The sequence below is a fragment of the Solea senegalensis genome, linkage group LG10 (genome assembly GCF_019176455.1).
Source record: "Solea senegalensis isolate Sse05_10M linkage group LG10, IFAPA_SoseM_1, whole genome shotgun sequence".
Lineage (NCBI taxonomy): Eukaryota > Metazoa > Chordata > Actinopteri > Pleuronectiformes > Soleidae > Solea > Solea senegalensis.
Genome location: NC_058030.1, coordinates 11,360,935 through 11,384,245, shown reverse-complemented (window position 1 = coordinate 11,384,245; position 23,311 = coordinate 11,360,935). Strand labels below are relative to the sequence as shown.

The 23,311-nt window shown below is 40.5% G+C and overlaps 1 protein-coding gene across 9 annotated transcripts in view; it reads left to right on the top strand.

Annotated features, from left to right (window-relative positions):
• The window catches only part of LOC122776247 (CUGBP Elav-like family member 2), a 28,896-nt gene that overhangs the window by 632 nt on the left and 4,953 nt on the right, over positions 1-23,311 (top strand). For 2 of the 9 annotated variants that reach the window (XR_006361183.1, XM_044036688.1), the window contains exons 2-12: positions 11,048-11,238; positions 15,292-15,374; positions 16,877-16,925; positions 17,913-18,047; positions 18,892-18,971; positions 20,122-20,283; positions 20,750-20,813; positions 21,274-21,411; positions 22,010-22,129; positions 22,457-22,633; positions 22,839-22,982. Coding sequence is in view for 2 of the 9 variants with exons in the window: in XM_044036688.1 (XP_043892623.1) it covers positions 11,048-11,238; positions 15,292-15,374; positions 16,877-16,925; positions 17,913-18,047; positions 18,892-18,971; positions 20,122-20,283; positions 20,750-20,813; positions 21,274-21,411; positions 22,010-22,129; positions 22,457-22,633; positions 22,839-22,982 (1,343 nt within the window). In the remaining 7 variants the exon portion in view is untranslated. Of the gene's footprint in view, positions 1-2,777; positions 3,030-11,047; positions 11,239-15,291; positions 15,375-16,876; positions 16,926-17,912; positions 18,048-18,891; positions 18,972-20,121; positions 20,284-20,749; positions 20,814-21,273; positions 21,412-22,009; positions 22,130-22,456; positions 22,634-22,835; positions 22,983-23,311 lie in introns of those variants that run through there. The other 7 variants (XR_006361181.1, XM_044036687.1, XR_006361187.1 and 4 more) reach the window with 6 other exon arrangements.

The following is a 23,311-nucleotide window of genomic DNA, read 5'->3' as shown; positions in this document are numbered from 1 at the left end:
GAAGAGGCCACTGAAAAACACAAAAATCTTTCAGATCAGATCTCGACTCAAACCACAGCAGGCCTTACTGTACGTCTTCAGTGAAATATGAAGAGAATATATAAAATTATCTTTAGAGAGAATGAGAACAGTTGTGGAATTTGCACTGATAAGGAGGTGTTATTGTGTGTGCTCAGTTTATCTCAACACAGCAGAAACCATGATAACATGAAGTTCCCTTTCTCCATTTTCTCCATTTTTAGTTGGTCGCCATTCTGCAAGAGCTTTAAAGAAAGACAAAGCCCGGCTTCATATTCCGGATTATGTGTTCCCAAAACACGGCGTGGCACTGACCTGTTTTTTATTTTTTTATTTACAATACTGTGCACATTTAAATGCAGGATGAAGATGAGATGACTGACCCGTGGGAATCCAGTTCCACTGCATGAGGGGGGAAAACATTTGATGTAAACAACATAAGCATGGTACATGTGGAGGATTTGGATTGGATTACAGTAGTAATAATCTCAGATTAAGAACAGGAGGTTAGTATTAGGAGGTGCCAGCAACTCAGCACCGGCCTCTGGAATCCACTCCGCTATCTATGAAGACAGGGAGGGACTAGAAATAAACTGTTGCAATGGCAATATGTACTGCACAGAAAACGGGACGGGGGAAACAGGGTGGCTCTTTACATGAAAGCTGCTTTTTTTTCCATAACAAATCTATTCAACGAGATCCCCCGAGATCTAATTGAGTCAAAGGAAATATGTGGATGCTGCAGATGGGATGACATTATTGTATTTTTCCTCCATCTTAATGAAACCTGACTCTCCGGAGAGGTTTACACTCCCCTTTTATAGCATCCCCTCAAGCTTAATGGTAATGCATGTTGCAAAGTGGGCTTGTCTGCGTGTATGGCAAAATAGGTCGCATATCTCAATATGCATACAAACCTCTTTAATAGAGCAGAATCTATGCGGATGCCAGGTTGCCTCGGAATTGCTATGGATGGATGAATTTAGCCGGATTTTTGTAAATGGTGTATTTCTTAACACTCACAGTGAATAATATTTTTGGATTGTGCAGCTGCTGGAGCAGTAATGAATGGTTTGATAATTAGGCCCCCACACAGCCTTGCTGCCTCTCTGCCAAGGCACACAGTACTTGACAACAACCCCCCCTTTACCTTTCCCCCAAGTGTACAGGCCTCGCCTGCAAGTCCAGCACAACAATAGATGACAGGCTTCCCCTCCCCCAGGGGAACAACAGCACAGCACAACGGGGAACATGACCTATGCCCCTGTGGAAAAGCAAGAGTGAAGACTGCGTGAAAAAATGCATTTTAACCATCGCACTTTTAACTGCAATGTTTTTCAACGCCAGGAAAAAAATAAGCCTGAAATTATCTTATTTACTATTATATAAAGGCAAGGTGCCTAATTCAGATGCCTGGGAAAATGTGGAAACAGAAGTAGCATTATTAATCTTAGTGGTAATGACCCAGATACTATATTTAAACACCATAAATGCCTTTATCATCAAAATCAGGAGCTCCCTGATTCATCCTCCCTTCATAGCGCACAATCTGATTCTCATCATGTTCATTCTGAAGATTGCAATTGGTCAAATATATAATATTATGGCACATCAATACATAAAGCAACCACAGTAAGTTAGTTGGTCATAGTGACTATCGATCATCGGATATGGAGAGCAGTTCATATTTACTGTAAATAGTGACTTGAAAATGCTGTCGATCTTGCCACCACGCAGGCCTAGTGATTGAATCTAAGTTTCAAAAAGCCTGGATCTTTCCAGGAATGCCAGAACCACATGATTTATAATAATCTCATTGAAGATTCTTGACCATTTTGTAACATGTGTTGCAACATCGCATTATGTAACATTTTTGACCCTGTCAGTGGCATTTTGTAACATTAGTTTCTAAAAGGAGACATTAGTTCATGTTTTTGTAATGTTACAACAAATATGTAAATTTGCATATGAGCAAACACGGATATTCTTCTTTGTTGGTGCACATTTTCTGAATGCTTACATACACCGATGAAAATGAAATGTAGATAGATGGCTTTAAGCATCTACAATATTCTGGTAGGATAATTGTGACTGGAAAATTCCATATCATCCGATGCTTAGCTGTGTGTGTTATTTGATGCCATATAGCAGATAAAAACCCCATTATCTACAAATGAGTCAATAAAACTCTGAATAGAGCACCATGTGTTTGTCCCAGTGGGAAAATCAGAGTGATTCTACATGGGGTGAGGAGCAGCAGCAGCAGCATGGTTTCAGACTGTTGTTGAAAAGACCACGCCTCTGCTCTGCTGCAGCTCTCTCTCTCTCTCTGTGTGTACTTGTATTTGCTCTTTAGATATTTTTCTGGCACAAACACTGATCTTGTTAGGACCAGTAGTCATCATGGAGACCAAAACCCCCTGGTCCTGATAAAGCGGAACCTCATTAATGAGGAGTTGCTGGTCCAGTTGAATTGTCATTAGGTTAAGGTGATGGTCAGGCGATGGTTAAGGATTAGGGATAACGCAATTTGTAGGGTGTTCAAATTAATGGAATTCAATGTTCAATGCAGTGTCCTAAGAAGAATAGCTGCGAAAAACTGTGTGTGAGTGAGTGTGAGAGTGAGCGAGAAAGAGAGAGGGAGAGAGCGAGAGAGAGAGAGAGACAGACAGTAGAGTATAGTCTGAATGTGTTTAAACCAGGGCCGACAGAGAGAAATAAGGAAGGAATAAGGCGGATACCAGGTCGCCACCCTCCTCCTCTTCTGCTGCTTCTTCTTCTTCTGTCTCTCATGCAGTTTTGAAGAAGACGTCCCTCCCTCCCTCTCTCTCTGCACCTGTTCTGCTTCGTCTTCTCGCAGGAGTTAGTTTAGTTGAGCCGCTTGAGAGCGAGCGGACGTCGCCTTTCATTGTTAGACAGACGACGGTGTCGGTTCAGAGCATGACTTCGGCGTTCAACCTAGATTACCACCCACTGACGGAAAGTCGGTTAATGACTTCGGGCGAGACACTGTAAGTAATCCAACTAATCTTCGTATGTGGACTTCTCCTCTTAACGTTTGTGAGACAGGAAGCAGCAGCGGGGAGGAAAAAGAGAACGAGCCTCAGTTAGCTAGCATTAGCTTCACAGGCGTGCTAATATTGCTACAGACACGGTACGCTCCCATATAGTTGGAAGTAGTTTGTTCAACTTGAGTTCAACCACAACAGGAGTCACTTAAATAATTAAATGCATACATTATTTAACAAATGTAGCATCATTCCCAACAATGACAGAACATGCACACACGTACGAGGCTAACGTGTGTTATTTACCCGGGGAGTGACTGCGAGAAAACGCAGTTTGCTCGGTGCTACTATCGTCCTGTGTGGCATGTGCTTCCGGAGATCACGCGTTTCGGTTTCTCGGATCAGAAAAAACAGCATCGATTCTCCTTTTTTAAAACAAACAAACGAGTATCTTTCAAAGATACACTCGGTCATATTAGTGTTTGTCCACGCTGGTGCACGCTCGTCAAAAAGACGCTACGAAATTGTTCAATACTGACCTAAAGGCGTCGAGTGGAGAGTGCCAAGTTGACCCGAGGCTTGTTAATAACTTAATGTAACATAAATTGCACAATAAATTTGAAATTAAAATTAAAAACCTACTTTACAAGTGGTGCCTAGCCAAGTTGACGCCAGTTAGCTCCATCGTACGTGCAATTGTGCAACCACGTTAACAACTAATAACACCCGAAAACTATTGTTACATGTTGTATATACGTAAAATAAATCACACGGCGTCATTATTGAATGGTTTTATTTTTTGGTATGTTATGATACGTGATGTTTTTTCGGCGTTTTGATGTGAATGTTTGTAGGCTGCTGTTAGCTGTTGAGCTAGCATTTGTTAGCTGCAGCCCTGTGTCTCTTGTGTTTCTCGGGTTCCGTTCCTCCTCCATGTTGAATGTAGAGTGCTTACTGAGCGGCACCAAACACGTGGTTCCTACATTACTGACTCATTAATGGGAATCTTGTGACAGGACATGTAAACAGGAGAGGAAAGACCGAGCACAGAGCTCCATGTTGGCCTCAACAGAACATCAGCTCAGCCTGTTTTTACGAAAACATGTCCAGAAACCACTGCCCTCTTTTAAACATGACTATGCTAGATTTACATATTTGTACTTTAATGTTTTTTTTATTCTTTATCTGGCAACAACAGACTGCCTTTTTATTTCCATGGTAATCTTTATACTTTGCACTCAGGTTCAAAGTAAAACCTTTTTTTCTTCTTTCACGTCTTAGTAAAGTCTCAGTTAATTTTATGTATTAACACTAGCAGTGTATCCTAGCACACATGATAACCTCATCAAATGTCTTAATTTAGGTGACTTAACCATTTGAAATTTACATTGATACAGCAGAGTTAGATGCAGGGCTGCAATGATTAATTGATTGCTAAATTAATCAACTCTTTTGATAATCGATTATTTGATTTTAGTTTTTTTTTAACAAAGCAAGCTTTCTGGTTTTTTTTCCAGCCTCTTAAATGTGAGTATTTTCTGGTTTCGTTGCTCAATTTGAGAAATTATTGAAACTGGACAAAACAGGGCACCTGAGACTATCATTTTGAGGTTTGGTTAACGCCAATCAACATTTTTCAAAATGTTCTGACCTATGGACCAAAGAAATATTTGAGAAAATAATTGTTAGTTGCAGCTCTAGTTAGAAGTAAAATACAATATGTTATTGAGTTTATACATATTTTTATTGCGTCATTTATTATGAAACTAGTATATTATCAGATAACCTACACACCACAATTTGGAATTGCCCCCAGACAAACAAAAAGAAACACAGCCAAAACCAGAACCTCCTTGGTGGATGAAATAAGTTAAACAGTGGACCCATATCATTAGGGTTTTTTGGCATTTTTTCTTGATAAATCAAATTACCTGACTGACATTTGTTAAACTGGTTGGTGATTCATCGTTTTTAGTTTTCTGTCAGACACAAGCCTAAAAGTAATTATGGCAACTGATTACATTTTTTTTAATAATAGAAAAGTCTGTTTTTATGTCATAGTAACTGGCGTGTCACTTTAATTCTAAAAAGGAGAATGGACATTTTAATTTCCCACACAATAACCAAATTAAGTCATAACTAATAGATGGATTATAACTTGGTTTTAAGGCAACCTGTTATAACTCTTAATTGAGGAAATCCTGTAAATGTGTGTGTAATATGCACGGTTGGAAAGTAAAAAGTGTTCCGAGGACCTTTTTTTTTTTCAACAATATCTGAGAGATACTCTGACAGTGAGCTGGTGAAAAGATCTTGCCCCATCTGTAATGGATGGATTTATTCTTCTGATTGTTGACAGTGAGAGTGACTAGCGAGGCTTAAGTGAGGTCTTTTGGCAGCAAATGCAGCCATCGTGCAATGTCAGTAAGTTAAGCTAAGCGTCACAGTGAATCCCCTTTGTTGTGGCTGGGGAGCTGTTGATCTGTGCAAAGTGTAGGATCTTGGCACAGGGTCCAGTGGCTACTCAGAGCAGCTGTTCTCTTCCTTTGCTGTGTGGGTGGCAGTGGTGGAGGGAGACCTGTGCAACCAGATGTTGATGAGGGCTCTGATGTCACCTGTTTTCTCTGCTCCAGCTGCTACCTTGGAACTGCAGTAATAGGACTGTCCTGGAGCTATATTGTGCACATAGCCTTGAAAGGCTCCTAATCATGTCCCCCATCTGTAGTGTGGGGCGGTGTGATCGAAGGTTGAGCAAACTTTGCAAACAAAGATATTACGGGACAGGGTTGCGTAAGAGCAGATTTGCCACCATGCTCACAAAGCTCTCTACTGCATCACCAAGTTATTAACCAAAGTCTACTTGTTATTTTTAATCTAGCCAAACCATGCTGAAAATTCTAAAATTGGATATTAGTTTAATATCCAATTAGCGTGTGAGCTATTAGTGTGTGCTTGTGCTTAATCACAAGGTGTAATCAGCTGATTTGTTTTAAAAAAAGACTTCTTGGGTTGTCATGTCAGGAGAAGTTTCTCAAATACGTCTTCAAAAATCGTAAAATGACAGTTTGACAAACATTCTCTAGCACCAGCTTCTCAAATTTAATTGTTGGTTTTAGCCAGTTTGACTGGTAAAACAGGGCATTTACATACATCACCTTGGGCTGTTGAAATTTACATTATCGCATTTTCATTCTTTTGGGCATTCACGCTCAAGCTTGATGATATGGTCTAAAAGGTTATCACAATAACAACCATTTAACTCATTAGTGAAGTTAATAAAATCGGTGAAGTGCGGTTTAAAACATTTGCAACTCAAAAAATATATTGAAGTGTCTGAAAGATGATCTGCAGTTTATCACAGGTCAGGATAATGGCTGAATGAGTCCATGCAGTGAGCTCACTCTGTTGTGATCAAGTTCCTTTGTTGCCTTAAATAGACAGTTTGTCTCGTTGGTGATGCTGCTGACTGTTTTTGTGAGCTCCGCCTGTAAATTTAGATTCCTGCTCTGTCTGATGCTGACGGAGATGTTAGTAGAACTTGTTTCATTGTTCAATCTGATTACCTTGTCTCTACTTGGAGAGTGACACTTGAGCTGTTTACTCACACCGAAACAAAGTTTTGATTTGGTTTGAATTGTGCATACTGAGTCTGGTGTTAGCTAGCTAGATACACCATGGTATTTGAAAATAGCAGCACATGTGCATTTCATTACTGTCATGTGAAACTTCTGCTGATTAATGTCGGCAAATATATTTGTGTGTTAAACTCCTTAAGGATGTTTATCCTGCTGTACTGTAAATGATAACACTTGGTGTTACACTGTTTGACTGCTTGATTACAGATATAGCAAATATAGGCGGGTTGGTTTGAATTGTGTTTTCACTCAGGATGTATGTTCATTGTTGATAGGTGTTTTCTTATGCTATTGATTTTCTCTTTGACTTACTCACAAATGTGTAAAGCCATTGATACTGTTATAGTAACTGCCATACAAAATTAATAGGTTACATTCGGTGCAATATAAATAATTACAAAGGTTTAGGTTTTAAACAGGCATTTTAACTAACATATTAGCCCTGTTGGGTTTAAGAGATGACAAGTGTGACATAACATAATTGCAGCAGCATTGCACTGCCCAATGCTAATTGTGTGGATGCTGCATTTTATTTATGGGGGATTTGTCATTTTAATGACTGCTCATCTCCTCACTTGGAGACAGCTGTCCTGACTTGTCAGGCTTGGTGCTCTTGAAGAAGATTGAATTGTTTTAAGAAGTACAAATAATACAGATCTTTTTTGCAGACAACGTGGAATAATTATGTGCACAGTCATCCTATTCAAAGTTCTAAAGACTACACTGTTCCTTCATACATGGTTTACTTAAGCAATGACTATCATAATCATCATGGGGCTAGTGGGGAGGGCCTCATATCAGACGCTGACTGCCTGTTAACATACAACCCATTCAGAGGCTGATTGAACATGTCTGCCTTCATCAGGGAAAATTCAACAGTAATATCAATCAATGCAAAGAGAAAAACATCTTAATTACTTGCATGCAGGGCCACGGTGCACTGCGTAGGTCTGACCACTTGGTATTTAAATATTTTTTCTCTGTGCCAAATTGACATCCATAAAACAAACATTCTGTTTTTGAAGCTACAACTTCAAAACTGTCTTGAGGATATTTTTATTCCAAGCTTGTCAACTCTTTATTTACCTTGTCAAAGAACATGCTGCATCTCTGTGTAGTAGAGTCAATTTATTTATATAGCCCGATTTATCAGTACTTTATATGTACAATGCTAAGCTTTGGAAATCCATGTACATTTGCAGGCAAATTGGCTGACTTTCTATTATGGGCGCAGCAAAGGTGTCACTGGCATTCTTGCACGGTCAGAGCTCATGAACAGGACGCACACATGGTCCAGATAAATCACCTTCTTCTTATGGGTGGTGCAGCAGTAAGCATGCAACTGTCGTGGCTCTGACTTGTCAGCTGCTGCTTGATGTCTTGCAGCATGATGAGCTGCCACATACGGTGTCGTTTGTGAAAGCTCTGAAAAATGCTTCATCAGTACTGTCTGTAAGAACAGCTGGTTTAGGGAGTAGAAAAGGCTTTTTGGGCATCGTTTATTATAGGTTTTGTACAGCAAAAAATCTGAGGCATTTAAAAAGTACAACCAACCTGTCTACTAAAACAATGTTGTGATCGTTCTGACCTGTTTTCTTTGAATCTCACGCTTTTGCAACTTGCTAACAGTAATGCTGCCAATGTATTGGCATAATGCCGTTGCTCAGTTGACAACATTATGCTGCTTAAACAGCTTTGTACTGTAATTTCACTGATGGCTGTTACTACTTATCAGCTACTGTCACCTGTCTGGTAATTAAATGAGCAGGGATAGTAGTAGTGAATTAAGTGGTTAGTTAAGGCATCACTTGTTTCATGGTCCAGAGTTTCTTGCTACAGTGATTTTCCTTGTGTAAGTTGAATGAGTTTCATAACTTATTTTATTACAATATGTTAGTTTCCCCATTTAGCCTTATATTATTAGTATATTTTTCAAAATGCTCCACAGTTGTTTAAAATATGCAGCAGTAGCATTAAGTGGAGTCTTGTAACTGTCCCGGCTATCAATAATTTCTCTTTTCTCCAATTTAAACTCCAATTCTCCAATTTAAAAGCCTAATTTATACTCCACTGCGGAATTTTTTTTAAATGTGTCAAATGAACAAATTGGACAGAAAGTCTTGCTCAACACTTTCCTCTTATGTTGCACACCTGCAGTGTTGCGGACACCACCTTTATTTTGTTCCACAGTGTTATTGGTTTTTATCGTCTCCATGACATCTTTTCACATTCAGATGCTGGAACTGAAACTTTTTGCTTTCTTGAATATTTCCACTGACTTGCTGATTTGAACCTTTTGTTGTGCTCCCGTTGTCTCAGTGAAAGTACATTTCAAAAGGTCGTCCTCTAAATTATATCAACAACTTCAAAAAATTAAATCCATCATCAAAGCACTTGCAGGTATGGATATAAATAAACAAGCTGACTCTACTGTTAACTGGAAAAGCTAGTTGGAGATGTGTGGTTGGAAACGACTGATGCCTTAACATTACACAACTAGTTCAGTTTTGGCGAGTCACACTTATTAAAGGTATTGAGCAATGGACTATAAATCGGGCTTTAGTGTGACACTGCTGTCAACACATCCGCTGTAACACTTGAAAGCCCTTTTTGGGCAGAGGGTTTGAATTGGTGATTTTTAATACTTGAATTGAAGTTTACAGAGTGCTTTAAACTTCTGACAGGCATTTTTCCTTGGCAAATATTTTTTTGCAGTTGTATTTGTTTAGAGACTGCACAGCTGCAGGCGGATGGTAACTTTACCCAGGGTAAAGGGGAGTTCATTTTTGAGCCTTTGTTTTGAACACAGACACAAATCCAGGTTCTTAAGTGAGATTTGTAATTTTTTCAAAATGAGCTCTCATCAAAGGCTCTTGGTAAAATGGCGACGGAGTGTCAGTGGCAGAACTGGATAAATGGTTTCACTCAGTACTGTGGCCTCAGCAGACGTAGCCTTCTATGTGTTCTACAGCATCTCTGTGACTTGGCCCATTGTGCTGTTGAGGAACGGTGAATAGTGTTCTCCAGCGGGGGGGAACAATATGTGATTGTTCCCCTGCTGTGCTGAAGAAGCTGTAGGTTACTCTCTGTACCATCGCCAAATCGCCTGAAGAGGAGATATAACGCAAAATTGCTGACTGCTAATCAGCGAATCTTGGAGGTTTCAAGCTTTGCACTGTTTTGTTTAGCTGTCGAAGCAGGTGGAAGGAGGGGGCACTCGCCCTCTTTTTGGTGGAGAGGCTTTTGTTTCACTGGCGTCTTTTCCAGTTTTTATGTCATCATTGAATGTATTGACAGTCTATTGAGGAACTGTTAATACTGAGGCGCTGTCTTGAATTTCAAAAGAACTGAAGTGTGATTTGTTAGCATGTCATTTAAATCCCTCAAGGAGTTTGGTGTTTCCGCGGAACGGCTTGGCTCAATTTGTAAGAGATGGATGGCTCGCGTCCAAAGGTTTGTGTGTAAAATGATTTTACATGAGTATCTATTTGTCAGCTTCACTGAACTGTGTGTGCACCACACTCCCCACTTTTTATTCCTCACTTGTGATGATTTTTTTTCTTTTTGATCCTGAGCATGTACAGTGATGCTTCATGCTTAACATGATTTACTTGCCACAATACCCATAGTTGTCTGTTGCTTTGGCCTCATTTCTAGTTTCCTGCACCTTAACCATTGTCAGCAACCGTTTATTCGCTTGATTTTGTGTGTGACATGTAGGTGCTGCTGTAGTTGTGGGTAAACTGGTGTTTTCTCGGTCACCAAGCCTGGCCCCTAAAGAAATTGGCACAATCTATTATTTCGCTCATCTCCATCATTGCTCTACTACCCTCCGTTACCTCCAATTGTTACTCATTATGTTGTTTAATATGCAGTTCAGTGGGTTTCACACGGTTTATGACTGTAAACCACATATTGTCTTGGCATCTACCTTTTTGTCTAAATGTTGAGAGTATTGAAATGATTTGGATGTGGAATAGGATGGCTGGAGTAGCAATCACCAAATCAAGTTTTTATTTCATTGTCAATTGGTTAGATTTGTGGAAAGCAAAGCATTGCATTTGATAAGTAATTGTAAGCTGATAATTAAATATTGATCAAGTGAAGTAGAACTGGCTTGACAACAGGAAGCAACTTTTTGTTGTTGCCAAACTAAGCTTTTTAGATATGCTGTGGCCTGCATCTGTGCCCTCTTTACTCATCAGAGGAAGACGCCAAAGCATCTGAAAAGCAGTGTACAGCAAGTTCTATATCATAGATGATAAAGTAATGAACAGATCTGCAGACTCCAATGTTATCAGTATAATCAGTATAGATTCTTCCACATAAATATTCTACCCAGCCCTAGCTTACATGCTAACTATGTTTTTTTTCCTCCCTCCTTAGCAATGGCAGCAAGATGAACGGGTCACTGGAGCATTTGGACCAGCCGGACCCTGATGCCATCAAAATGTTTGTTGGGCAGATTCCACGCTCCTGGTCAGAAACTGAACTTAAAGAGCTTTTTGAGCCCTATGGAGCGGTGCACCAGATCAACATCCTCCGTGATCGCACTCAGAATCCCCCTCAAAGCAAAGGTACAGCAAGGACATACAATTATTTCAGTGTTCATTCTACCATGTCGCAGAAGTTGTTGAACGTTCTTTAAATAACTGCAATTTTTTTTTCGAGTATTAAATTAATTGGGTAATAAATTAGCTCGGTATCAAAGTGGTGAGAAAATCTTGGCCTCCTTGTGGCCATTTTCCTGGCTTTTGTGGGCAAGGGCAACACACAAAACTCTATTACCTCATCTGCCACCACATTTCAACACATTCTCCTTCAGAACACACATTGCTTGTCTGCACATGCATTGCTGCTATCATTGTGCTTAAATATGAGATGGTTCAAAGGTCTGTTTCAGGGTTAAATAAACTCCCGTCTCAAAACCCTGTTTTATACTAGATTTGTTTCCCCTTTACTTTGCAATGTTGGATTATTCAACTCTGATTTCTGAATTAAAAAAAATCTACCGTTGTACTCGCCTTAGAAATGGTGCTTGAGTTGAGCAATTCAGTTCAGGTTGCAATTAAAGGAGATTGAAGTGGAAACCTGCTCGCTGCAAAGTGCGACTGGAAGTGCTTAGTCTCCCGTAACTTAACTGAAGGTGAATAAAGCTTCTAGTTTCCCTGATGCAACTGTCCAGGCTTTATGACATCATTACAATTCCCTTGATGTTTGCTCAAATCACAATGTCTAAAAGTCACTAATCCACTCTTGATTTGAAATTTGGTGGGACCATATTTGAAGCTGAGCTGTCATTTCACAGCTGACTTACAAACTCTCTGACTACCACTGAATGTCTCCAGCCAGGCATTGTAGTTTCCTAGGTGTGTCAAGAACAGCAGGCTCTCAGACCTTATCCGCCTCATTCAGGACTAAGACTCGATACGTTTCCATGCCCAGTAAATTTGCGCTTCTACTGTAGCTTGACTGCACTGTTAACTTGGACTACTGTGGATATGTAATTTATTCACTTGAGTAAGTCAACCTCCTCTACACTAGGTGGTGATACGCACCCTTTCAGCTTATTAGTTAGGTGGCTTTCTGGTATAGGATGTCTGGTATGACAAATTTCAGTTTTTCTAAAGGTATGTAAACATACAGGTAATTGAGGAGGGTGTTTTGGCTTTTTGACATGTGGCCATAAATGACATTATGCATCATAAATGATCTATCTTGGAAGTTCATGTTTGATAACAGCTCGTGACCCGTGTCATCTGACTTGGTTGAGCTCTGCGAATCAATAATTTTTTGATGAATCTTTAATCTTTCCAAAAGTATGAAGAATCCTGCTTCATTAATATAACTGTTTATCAACAAATTATACACAGTGTGCATGTTTCAGATTAAAATTTATTTTACAACAATTATGTATTTGTGCTTTGTTTCTGCACTCTATATAGTAAATGGAAAAATGAAATATTTAATACCAACATTTGCTGACATGGCAAATATTGACTGATTATGTGGTTTGCCTCTCTTTTTTTTGCCTTTTGACAGGCAAAGACCTCACCGAACACTTTGAAGTCACTAGCATTTATAACGTTTGGTTCCTTTCTGATGCATAGCAGTCATTTTAAAAGCTCATGAATCACAGCCAGAAACACAGCCTTTGTAACAGTCAAAATGCCAGTTTTTAACTGGTTATCAGTCTAAACATGCAGGTGTTGAAGGGTAAATTCTGTGCTAAAGTGAATGCATACTTTATGGTTAAGACTAGGGCTGCAGCAACTAATGGAATAATCAATTACTAAACTAATCGCCAACTATTTTGATAATTGAATCGGTTGAGTTTTCTCTTTGTTCCATATAACAAAACTAAACAGATCTGGTTTGAACAAAACAATCTTTAAGGTTTGGGGAACACAATTTTATCAAATCGATTCATTGAGATTATTGACAGAATAATCAAGTATGAACATAAGCATTAGTTGCAGCCCTAATTTAGACTCCCTTTAGTTCCTTGGGTTTATCAAGTCCCTTTGTCTATGAGGCCAAAACAGCCTTAGGTGTGATTAAGCCCTTGGAGCAACACATTCATTCTGTCATAAGGACAGCACATGAGTCCATGTGAGCAGGCGTCTTAAACAAAATATACGCGTATCTAACAACACCAAATAATCCTGTATGTGTTCAAAGGTAAACCAGAAAATTCTCCAGGGTGCTTACTATTCATTGTATGGTGTGTACATGAATATAAGAAATCACTGTGCAGCTCAGTGGGAGGCTCAGAAGTTCAAAGCTCCCTTTTTTAAGCAGAGCCCCCTCCCCTGCTCTGTGGAGTGTCAGCTGTGATAGCCTATTGACATGTTAATGCCATGTTAATTAATTCTCATAGATGATCTGGTCTGATCACAGTGAACGTTGGCTCTCCCGGCATGGGTGAGGTGAATTTGTTGCATTTGTACCAGTATAAGGCCCTATCCACACGTAAATTAAGTGTAATCAATCTGTTTCTTTGTCATTTTGGAAAGGTTTCCCGTAAACAAATCAAATGACTCAAAAAGCTGTAGTACATAATGCCAAGCTTGTAAATGGTGCTGTAATGCTGCTAAACCAGAAACACATACACATTACAATGTATACAATCACACAAACTGAGAGAATGGATCAAGCCAAGGCAAGAGAAATATAAAAGAGAAAATAAAGGCTATCATAAAGCAAACAGACCCAACAACAGTTGTGCCAACTTAGTGACTTTGTCGCTATATGTGAATTTTCAGACCCCTGGCAACACCCCCCCCCCAAAAGTATCTATGTAGTGATTAAATCACTACTAATGTGGTGATTTTCTGAGAAAGAAATGGTCAGTTTTTGGCAGAGTCAGTCTGACTGTAGACACAGACACAAAAAAAACCACTGACCACACAAACAAGAGTCACAGATGAGAACAAGCTGCGGATGTGTAGCATAGCTGACCGTGTGTGGACAGATCGCTCATCTGTACTTTTCATTCAACTAAAGTGTCTGTGGAAAATAGGTTTTGTTTTCTCTTCCCCTTATCTTACAATTTAGGTTGACTGCTAATCTTTAACTAGCTGAGGTATTTGATAAACCTGTGCAGATTTGCCTACATTCGTTTCCCATGTGGATGGGCCTTAAATTCAGCCCTGTGCCATCATTCTTTTCATTTTACATGGCAAATAATACACCCCACACTTATGTTTATGTCGGTCCTACTTTGATTTGTCTCAAACTTCAATAATCCCACCTCCATTTGATTGTTTACTTTGCCACAGATCCAATGAGCTGCTGTCAGATTTGTGGCCCGTTTTAGGCCACCTCTACTGCAGGCCATGAAAAGAATCATATGATAACCATCACACCTCTCTGGATGTTTTATTTAGCTCTGGTAAATAGGAGGAAGGGCTAAGCAGCGGAGAGAGCGAGAACTCAGCTGATTTTTAAAGAGAAGAGAATCTTGATGATATTAGAGTTCAACAACCCTCCCCATGGCCTGGGAGCTCCAGTAACGGCATAATACACACACTATGTAGGTCAAAGACGCTGCAGTGCTCCACTTCCCCAGCCCAGTGAAACTGACAGGCTGGAACGCCACTGGCAGTCTGCTGGGACGGAAGGATGAGAGGCTTTTTTTCCCTCCCCCGCTCTTTTTATTTTATCCCCCTCCCCCACAACGTTTTTCCTCCTGATTCCTCTTCTCTGCTCTTGCTTCTGCTCTGGTTTCTTTGTGCTATTATGGCTCTTGTATGTATCTCCAGTGTGACTGGATTCTTATGCAGTGTGGCAACACTCTGTCATGATGGTACCCAGCCCTGACTTGCCCAAGCTGTGTTGACCTGTAGACTGCATCAATGTGTTGACTGCCATCTCACCTTGTCATCTTCTCTATGACCATGTCACAAAAAAGCCCTCAGTGATCTCGTAACTCCAATGTCCTCAGTGCATGCTCCTACATGAGCCGTGTGTGTTGAGTATCCTGACATATTTCGTGCATGATGTGACATGTTGAGAACATATTTTAACTCTGCTCTGCAGTAGTTACATTTTCTGCCTGTGCTAGACAACTTCTAGCCACTTCATCTAATTTTTCCTGCCTATTGTTTGTCCCTGTTTTTTCTCTGCAGGATGCTGTTTTGTAACTTTTTATACAAGAAAAGCTGCACTGGAGGCCCAGAATGCACTGCACAACATAAAGACTTTAAGTGGGGTGAGTAAGCACAGAATGAACTGCTTTTAGCTGCTTGAGCCCATCTACATCCCCGATGCTGGCTATGAGCTGTTGGCTGGCTGATAATAAGCTCTCCGCTCACTGAACGCCTGTCTGGCCTGAGAAATATCTAAGCCCTCAATATGCACTACCTTCACACTCAACATATGCACACAGAGACTTGTATCATCAGGTAAAGTGCCCTTGTTCGGGCAGCAGGTTATTCAATGAGGCACATGAACCAGCTGCCAAAAAGGGAATAAACGATTAATGCTCGTCATCCTGAATCATTGATTCCCATCTACATTTTATAATAAATGCAGGCAAGAAATAAGTGTTTTTAACAATGAAGCATGGTGAGATGTGTGGTCTCCTAATTCCTTACCTGATTTATCTAGAGAGATTAAAGCGGTCTACTGGAATAAGTGCCGTGGCTTGTTAAACCTCAACAAATTTGACCTCCCCATACACCACTCTAAATTACTTTCTATTCAATCACTTTAATCTATACCAAACAACTCGGACTGTCTATTAAATCAATAGTCCAGTCTATTGGAAAAAGAGCCACTGTCAGTGAGGTAACTGATGAATATTGAACCAGGTTGATAAATGAGTGTAGTAGGGTTAGAGTACAGGCCTGGTGTTTCACTGGAGGACTATCAATCGGAGAGACATTTCAAATAAAGTGTGGTCCGCTCAGTCCTCCCAGTTCCATGTCATACTGTTTCTGGCATTGACTGCATGTGACTGGGTTTGGTTTGCATGGTTGTGGAAAAGCTTGTTTCCCCGTTACTGTTTTCTCTCCCTTCTGTGCTTTGCTCTCCTTGGGCAGTGACGCTAGCCAGTACCCATACTGAGCAGACCATCTGTCTGCTTCTCTTTAGTGCTTGTCAAAAACAAACCCGCCACTTCACATACGTACAACCTGCTCAGGCATCTCACAGTGAAATGTATTTCTTCTTTTGCATCTCATGGCATTTAAAGTGCTAAAAAATGCCTCTTGTTGAAGTTCTGTGAAGAAGTGTGTGTTAAATATTTTCATTCATTACACTTATTTGAGCAGTTGTTCTGCATCCACTCACACAAAATTAACACTGTGAGATATAACATGCTCAGAGATTACTTAAATTAGGGTTTGTTTTTTTTAAGCTTCTCCTTTCTCAGTAAAATGATTATATCAAATATGGAAAGATTATTTTATTATTTGCTTGCTTGTCAACCATCTCTTTATAACATTTCAAAGACAATGAGCAGTGTCTGTAGGAATCGATTAATCAGTCACAAGTCTGCACTACAAGAGAAGTGAAATTAGATGGTGAAGAATTTGATCCCTGCCATCAACCCCCACTGTATCTTGAAGTGGTGTTAGATGATGGTCTTAGAGTGAGAGGCAGAGAGAAATACTTTGAGGTATGATGTGATAAAAGATAACCTGGTAGAGACCAGTATAATTTATAACACTATCAGGTGTTGTAACGGTTTCCCCTTCCCTTTCTTTCCAGATGCATCATCCTATACAGATGAAACCCGCTGACAGCGAGAAAACAAGTGGTAAGTGGACCTGAAATGCAGAGTGACTCGAACTAGATTCTTTACTGCTAAGGACACATTTATCCAGGAAAATTGGGGTGCAAGTTTAAAAAAAAAAATAATACATATATATAGCTAGAGGCTTGGCTGTCTATTTAATGCCAAAAATGGAGATAAGAGGAATTTAGGTCGGGGTGTGTGCAGTAATGCACAATTTCATATAGTGTCAGGGGTCAGGAGGATTAAAGGCTTTAAAAAGTGCCAGGCATACAATAGGTCAGAAGATCTGAAGGAGAGCATAAATGGATCATATAGTCCAGAGAAGTTGGCTCTGAGGGAAAACAAAGCTGCAAGTTGCAAATCTTCACTGCTCTAGAGTCTAAATCTTGACACTTTCACACAATAAAAAATAGATTAATGCTAAGGCGAACTTTAAGTATTAACTTAGTACTAACTATTGAAAATATATTACCATACTATGTAATGAATACTATCATACTATATGGCAGTGTAGTGTCGTCTGCTGTAGTGCGTATGTTGTCAGTCACCACCCCACCCACGCACCTGTGCGCTAACACACTTGCATACACACACACACACTGCACTCACACCAAACGCAGTTTACACACAGAAGTGTGCTTCGCTGGTTAGATAATAAACGGGGAGGGAGCGATAATGTTGATACTGTGCCATGTCTGGGTTCCAATAGAGTGGTGCTAGCAAGCTAATGCTATCTACCAAACTTGCAAACCGAGATGGTTGAAGACGAAAAATACCATTTCACATTGTTTTTCATGTTCTCGTTTGATATAGGTTGCACAGGCTGTGTTTGTGTCAACCTGTATTGATCAATATATTGGAAAATGTGTCAGCAAAATTTTTTGGTCGCACTCTAGGGCCCTGTATCTTGAGTGTGAAGGATTTTGCGCTTGACAGAGCTGCTGCTTTCATAGCTCTGTAATTGTTTTTTGTGTTACTGACGAGCTGTTCTCTTTCATCCCTCTGCAGCGGTAGAAGATAGAAAACTGTTTATCGGAATGGTTTCAAAGAAATATGGCGAGAACGAGATCAGAATGATGTTCTCGTCATTTGGACAGATCGAAGAGTGCAGAATTCTCCGGGGACCAGATGGTCAAAGCCGAGGTAGGTTTATGCAGTGTTCTCGTACTTGCAGCCACCACTTTCAACGCAGCCTAGTACAAATTCTTATCAAGTATTTATCTAGTCCCCTCCCATTTCATCTTAACCCCCTTCACCCTCAAATGAAGTGCTATTCACCTCCACTAGCACCCATTCCATCCTCCCGTCACTGTGACACTCAGCCTCCACATCTCGGAGTGAATGGCAGCTGCATTCGCGGTCCAGCACAATGGCCCGTTGCCTTGGCAACCACTGGCTGCTGGTGTTCGTGGGCTCAGCTGGCAGGCAGCTCAGCTCTGCTCCTCCTTTACCGCCTCCTTCCTCACACTCTACAAAGGCTAGAATTAGCCTGTCGTTGCATCTCCTACATAGATCTTTGCTGCGGCAAAAGCCTCATAGTCTGATAGTCGGCAATGTACACTTGATGAAACACATTCACAGTGAGCTATGAATATGTGCTTTTTGGTAAATGTACGCAATATGACATTTTGAAATAGATCATATAATCCTGATGTAGGTTGATTTTATTTTTTATGTAGCAAATCTTTTCACTCTGTGTGTAGTTTGTGTTCCTCCATGACACCATGTAGTTGAGACTCTCTGGGTGGCTATTAAATCTGTTGATCACTGTGCTCATGTGACATTTGTTACTGTTTTCCTTGTTGTGTTCTTTCTTCATGTGCTAACCAGTGAGGGTGGATCTGTGTGCTTGGGAGTTACCATTCTTTGTACTGTAATGTGGTTTTTTGGGGTTCATAACGAGTTGTCCAAACCTTTTGTCTTGTTTTGTTTCTTCTTGTCCCTCCCTCCCTCCTCCCCCCTCTCCTATTGTTTCCCCCCCCTACAGGCTGTGCGTTTGTCACATTTGCTACCAGGGCAATGGCACAGAATGCAATCAAAACCATGCATCACTCTCAGACTATGGAGGTACTGTACCCCTTAGCACCTGTTTCTCACCCCTTTTACATTCTGCTGCCCCCTTGTGTTGGAAAGATAAAGAAACCTGTCTAAGCAGATTCAAATCCCAGTCATTGCAGAGAATACAAATCATTTCCAAAACCACTCTATAATGGGAAAATTTGCGTTGTCATCTGCAAAATAATTTCATTAAACCTGACACACTGCCTTGCACGTAGCATTAACAGGCAACAGCAGGACATGACGAATTATGGTCATCTCTACTTGAGGTGAAATTACAAGTGGATCACATTTATTGAACATGTTTGAGAGCCTAACCATCACAGTCTACCATAATCTGTCTATTTTGGGCCACAGGGAAATCAGCCAACAGCATCAAATATAGGTTACAGAGAAGTTCTTTAGACTGGAGCAGTTACCCTAATTGATTTCTTCAGAAACTGGGTCCACACTCTGTGTATCCAGTGTCGTCTTTGTGGAAGTGGAGCAGCAGTAATTTGACAGCTAGCAGGTCAGAGGCTCCCCAGTGAAGAATCAGACCAAGTCTAATTAGGAGCCCAACTTAACATAACACTCCTATCAGATCAAAGACAGGGCCCAGTGGTGCCGCCACCTATTCCCCTCCATAGCATAACCTCCCAAGTTTTCTGCTATGGGAGGTAGTCCTGGTACAGAAGCCATTTTCCCTGTCCAGCCTGGTCCCTGTCTGGCTCTCAACTATCAAAATACTTTTTGCACCGCATGCCTCGTGTCCATACGTTTGTCTCTAAAGTATGTGACTGTCTGTTTGCGAGATTGTTGTGTATTGTAATGTATTTTTCCTTGTGTCCGCTGAAATATCTTTGTTTAATGTTATGTCTCCATTTATTGTCTACTTGTTTGTAGACTCGATTCAGCTTTAAAGCACTATTACGTTTTGGTGTCTGTAGTATTGTCCTGTACCCCTTTTTTGGAATGTGGCCTTGCCCAGCCATGCATGGCAGACTGTGACTGACCTTTTGTTTGTTAGCTTCAAAACGAATACGTCTTGAGGCATAGATGATAAACTCCCCCCGTCCCTTTTTTAGTCCCTGCAATGACTGCATCCTTGCACTTAATGAATTGCATTCTTCTGTTTGTCTCTGAGCTGGTCTAACGTGTTCTCTCTCCACGGCTTCAGGGCTGCTCTTCACCTCTGGTGGCGAAGTTTGCCGACACACAGAGGGATAAGGAGCAGCGGCGCCTGCAGCAGCAGCTAGTACAGCAGATTCAGCAGCTCAACAGCGCCTCCACCTGGGGGAATTTGGCTGGCCTGGGGGGCCTCACACCACAGTACCTGGCAGTAAGTGTTTCTCAATATATTTACTAAATTATCATATATATAAGCAATACTTTAAAACCCACTCAAACTATATGTAAAATATAAAGCAAACAACATATGTATGCATACCCTGAATTAGTAACTGGAGAGATGTACATCTGTGGGCTACATAGAAATGTTGTATAGCAAGACAACATGACATTTGTATTTAATGTTCCCTAAAACTGTAATAACATGGTATATTTCAGTCTGGCCCCAAAACCTAACTAACCCTAACCCTACCATAATCAAATGAATGCTAGTGAGTTAGATCAATTGCAAACAAACAACTACACATTAGGTAAGAAGGTTTCACTAGAGTGTATTTAAGTCAAGACTGAAACAATCATTTATAATTTCCCAGCTGTAAATTGTTTTTGTTAAGCATAATTGCAACACAACTGACATGGGCTGATTATTGGGCTATTTTCTTCTTCTTTATCCACAGTTGCTCCAGCAAGCTTCATCTGCCAGTAACCAAGGCAGTTTCAATGGTATTCAGAGACTTGGAGGTAAATATTTCGTTGGTGAACAAACCTGTCAATTTTCATGTCAGCAAACCTTGTGACTCAAACGACCACATGGATTCAAGTACAGTAAATCATATAAATTTGTTGGATCAGTGACACACTAATAAGCAGTGCTGCTGTTCCAGGCCTGAGCAGACAAGCTCTCTGTAGAGGGCTACACAACTGGCTGTGTCACTGTATTATTTAAGTATACGATTGATTGATTACTAAACAGATACATCTACTTAATATATGCATAATTACAGTTAAGACTACATTTCTTAAGATACTTTTTTTTGTAGATGTATAGAAGAGGCAGAGAAAGTAAACGCATCCCATCATAGAACTGCAAAGAGATAGATGGGAGAAGTTGGTTCCTTCAAAGTCTTTACGTACAAGTTTTTCTGCAAGAACATGAGAGCATAGTCTTTCATAATCACCCCCCCTTTTTCTGTTATTTCAGCAGGTGTGAATCCACTTCAGCTGCAAAACTTGGCTACATTGGCTGCGGCTGCAGCTGCAGCCCAGAGTTCTGGCAGCCCGACTGCCGCCAGTGCTCTCTCTACAAACACTGGAGCTCTGGGAGCTCTGGCCAGTCCAGGTAATTAATCTCTAACTTAAGCTGAATTTTTTTTTTTGTATCCACACGCGTTGGATTCAGCGTTAATGATTTTAGTTGTTATGTTTGTGTTAATTACTTATTGATGTCTGTTTATAGATGATCTTTTTGACCTTGTTAAATTGGTTTGGTTAAATGTTTTCACATTACATTTAAATACAAGTCCACATTAAAATTCCTCACCCATGGAGATATAAATGTCCATAAATTGGCGCTCCTGCTGCTGTAATGGCTACCTACCAAGTGCTTTACGAACCTCCCTCATCCGCAAGTCATCTGCCATTGCTCATTGATCTTATGGAAGTGAATCACCCTCATATAAAATTTTACGAGTGCCCTCATTTCCCTTTTTAATCTGTAGCCAATGTATACTCATTGACTCCTCCTGTCTGAGTTTAGCAGATTGCTGCCGTGGTAATGACCACTCATCAGGAGACCGATTTAACTGCTCTCCCATCACTGCCACCTTATTACTAGAACAATATGTGGCAATGATGTTTTACATTGATGGAGGTGTTTTGAACCTGAGCTTTTCACACTTGTGGTAACCATAATTCCTATGTTTATCGTGTCTCAAAAGCTTGTTCAACAGCAGGCTCCAGTGCCATGAACACCTTGGCGTCTCTGGGCACCCTGCAGGGTCTCTCTGGGACTTCTGTAGGTCTCAACAGCCTCAACGCTCTCACCAGCAGCGTCACTGGTGAGAACCTCTTTTCTTCCAACTACGTAATAAAAGCCGTACGTTCCTGCTGAATTGAAAGGATTTGTGTCCCTGCGAGATGATAATGCTGAGGTCACACTACACGTCATAAGCGCATTTATCACTCGATCAGGCAGGTGTGGATTTTGAGGACCAATCGGCCCCAAAGTCGATCCCTTTATCTCCAATTTATCATAATGAAAGATAATCGAGGGCTAGAGCTTCCTTGTCCCTTACTTTTGTAAATCACTGATAAACCACCACAAGATTAACACTTGTTTTTAAAAAGGGCATTTTACAAGTTGCTCAAAATGTTTGCAATCACAGGTATGGGGGCCTTGAATGGAGGCCTGGGAGCCTCCATGGCCAACGGTTCAGCAGCCAGCTCCATGGACGCTCTGACCCAGGCTTACTCAGGGATGCAGCAGTACACAGCCTCCGCCCTGCCCTCACTCTACAGCCAGTCTGTCCTGCAGCAGCAGCTCGCTGGCAGTCAGAAGGAAGGTGAGCAGATCTTCACACTACAGGAGGGACACTGTGGCACCAGATATTTGCATTATTTAGATTTAATCTTAATGATCTTAATTTGGGTTAATTTAATTTTTAGTATCTTTGTAAAATGAAGATGAGCTATTTTACTGATTACAAACCTGTGTACAAATTTGTATCTAACTTGAGTGTTTGATTTTTTTCTTACCAAATGGAGTAGGTCCAGAGGGCGCCAACCTATTCATTTATCACCTGCCCCAGGAGTTTGGGGATCAGGATCTCCTGCAGATGTTCATGCCTTTCGGAAACATGGTCTCTGCCAAAGTCTTCATTGACAAACAGACCAATCTGAGCAAGTGCTTTGGTAAGTGTGCTGGTCCTCATGGTGCCAATGTCATTTGTGGATTTTCACTGGTTGCCATTTTGAATAATGTAAAGACAGTGAAGCAGCAAATGTCTGTCAGTGTGAAATGTTTTTGGCAGAAATGTAATACACTGTCAATCATCTATGTTTAATGATTTGTTTTTTTATAGCCTGAGAATAAGCACTTGTACTTTATGCAAGGGTCTTCCTTCATGGTGGCCACCATTTTGTGCTGCTATGTTTCTATAACAGGATTTGTGATAAGAAGTCTCATTTAGATATAACTATATAATAACAAACATTTATTATATACATATGTATGTATATAT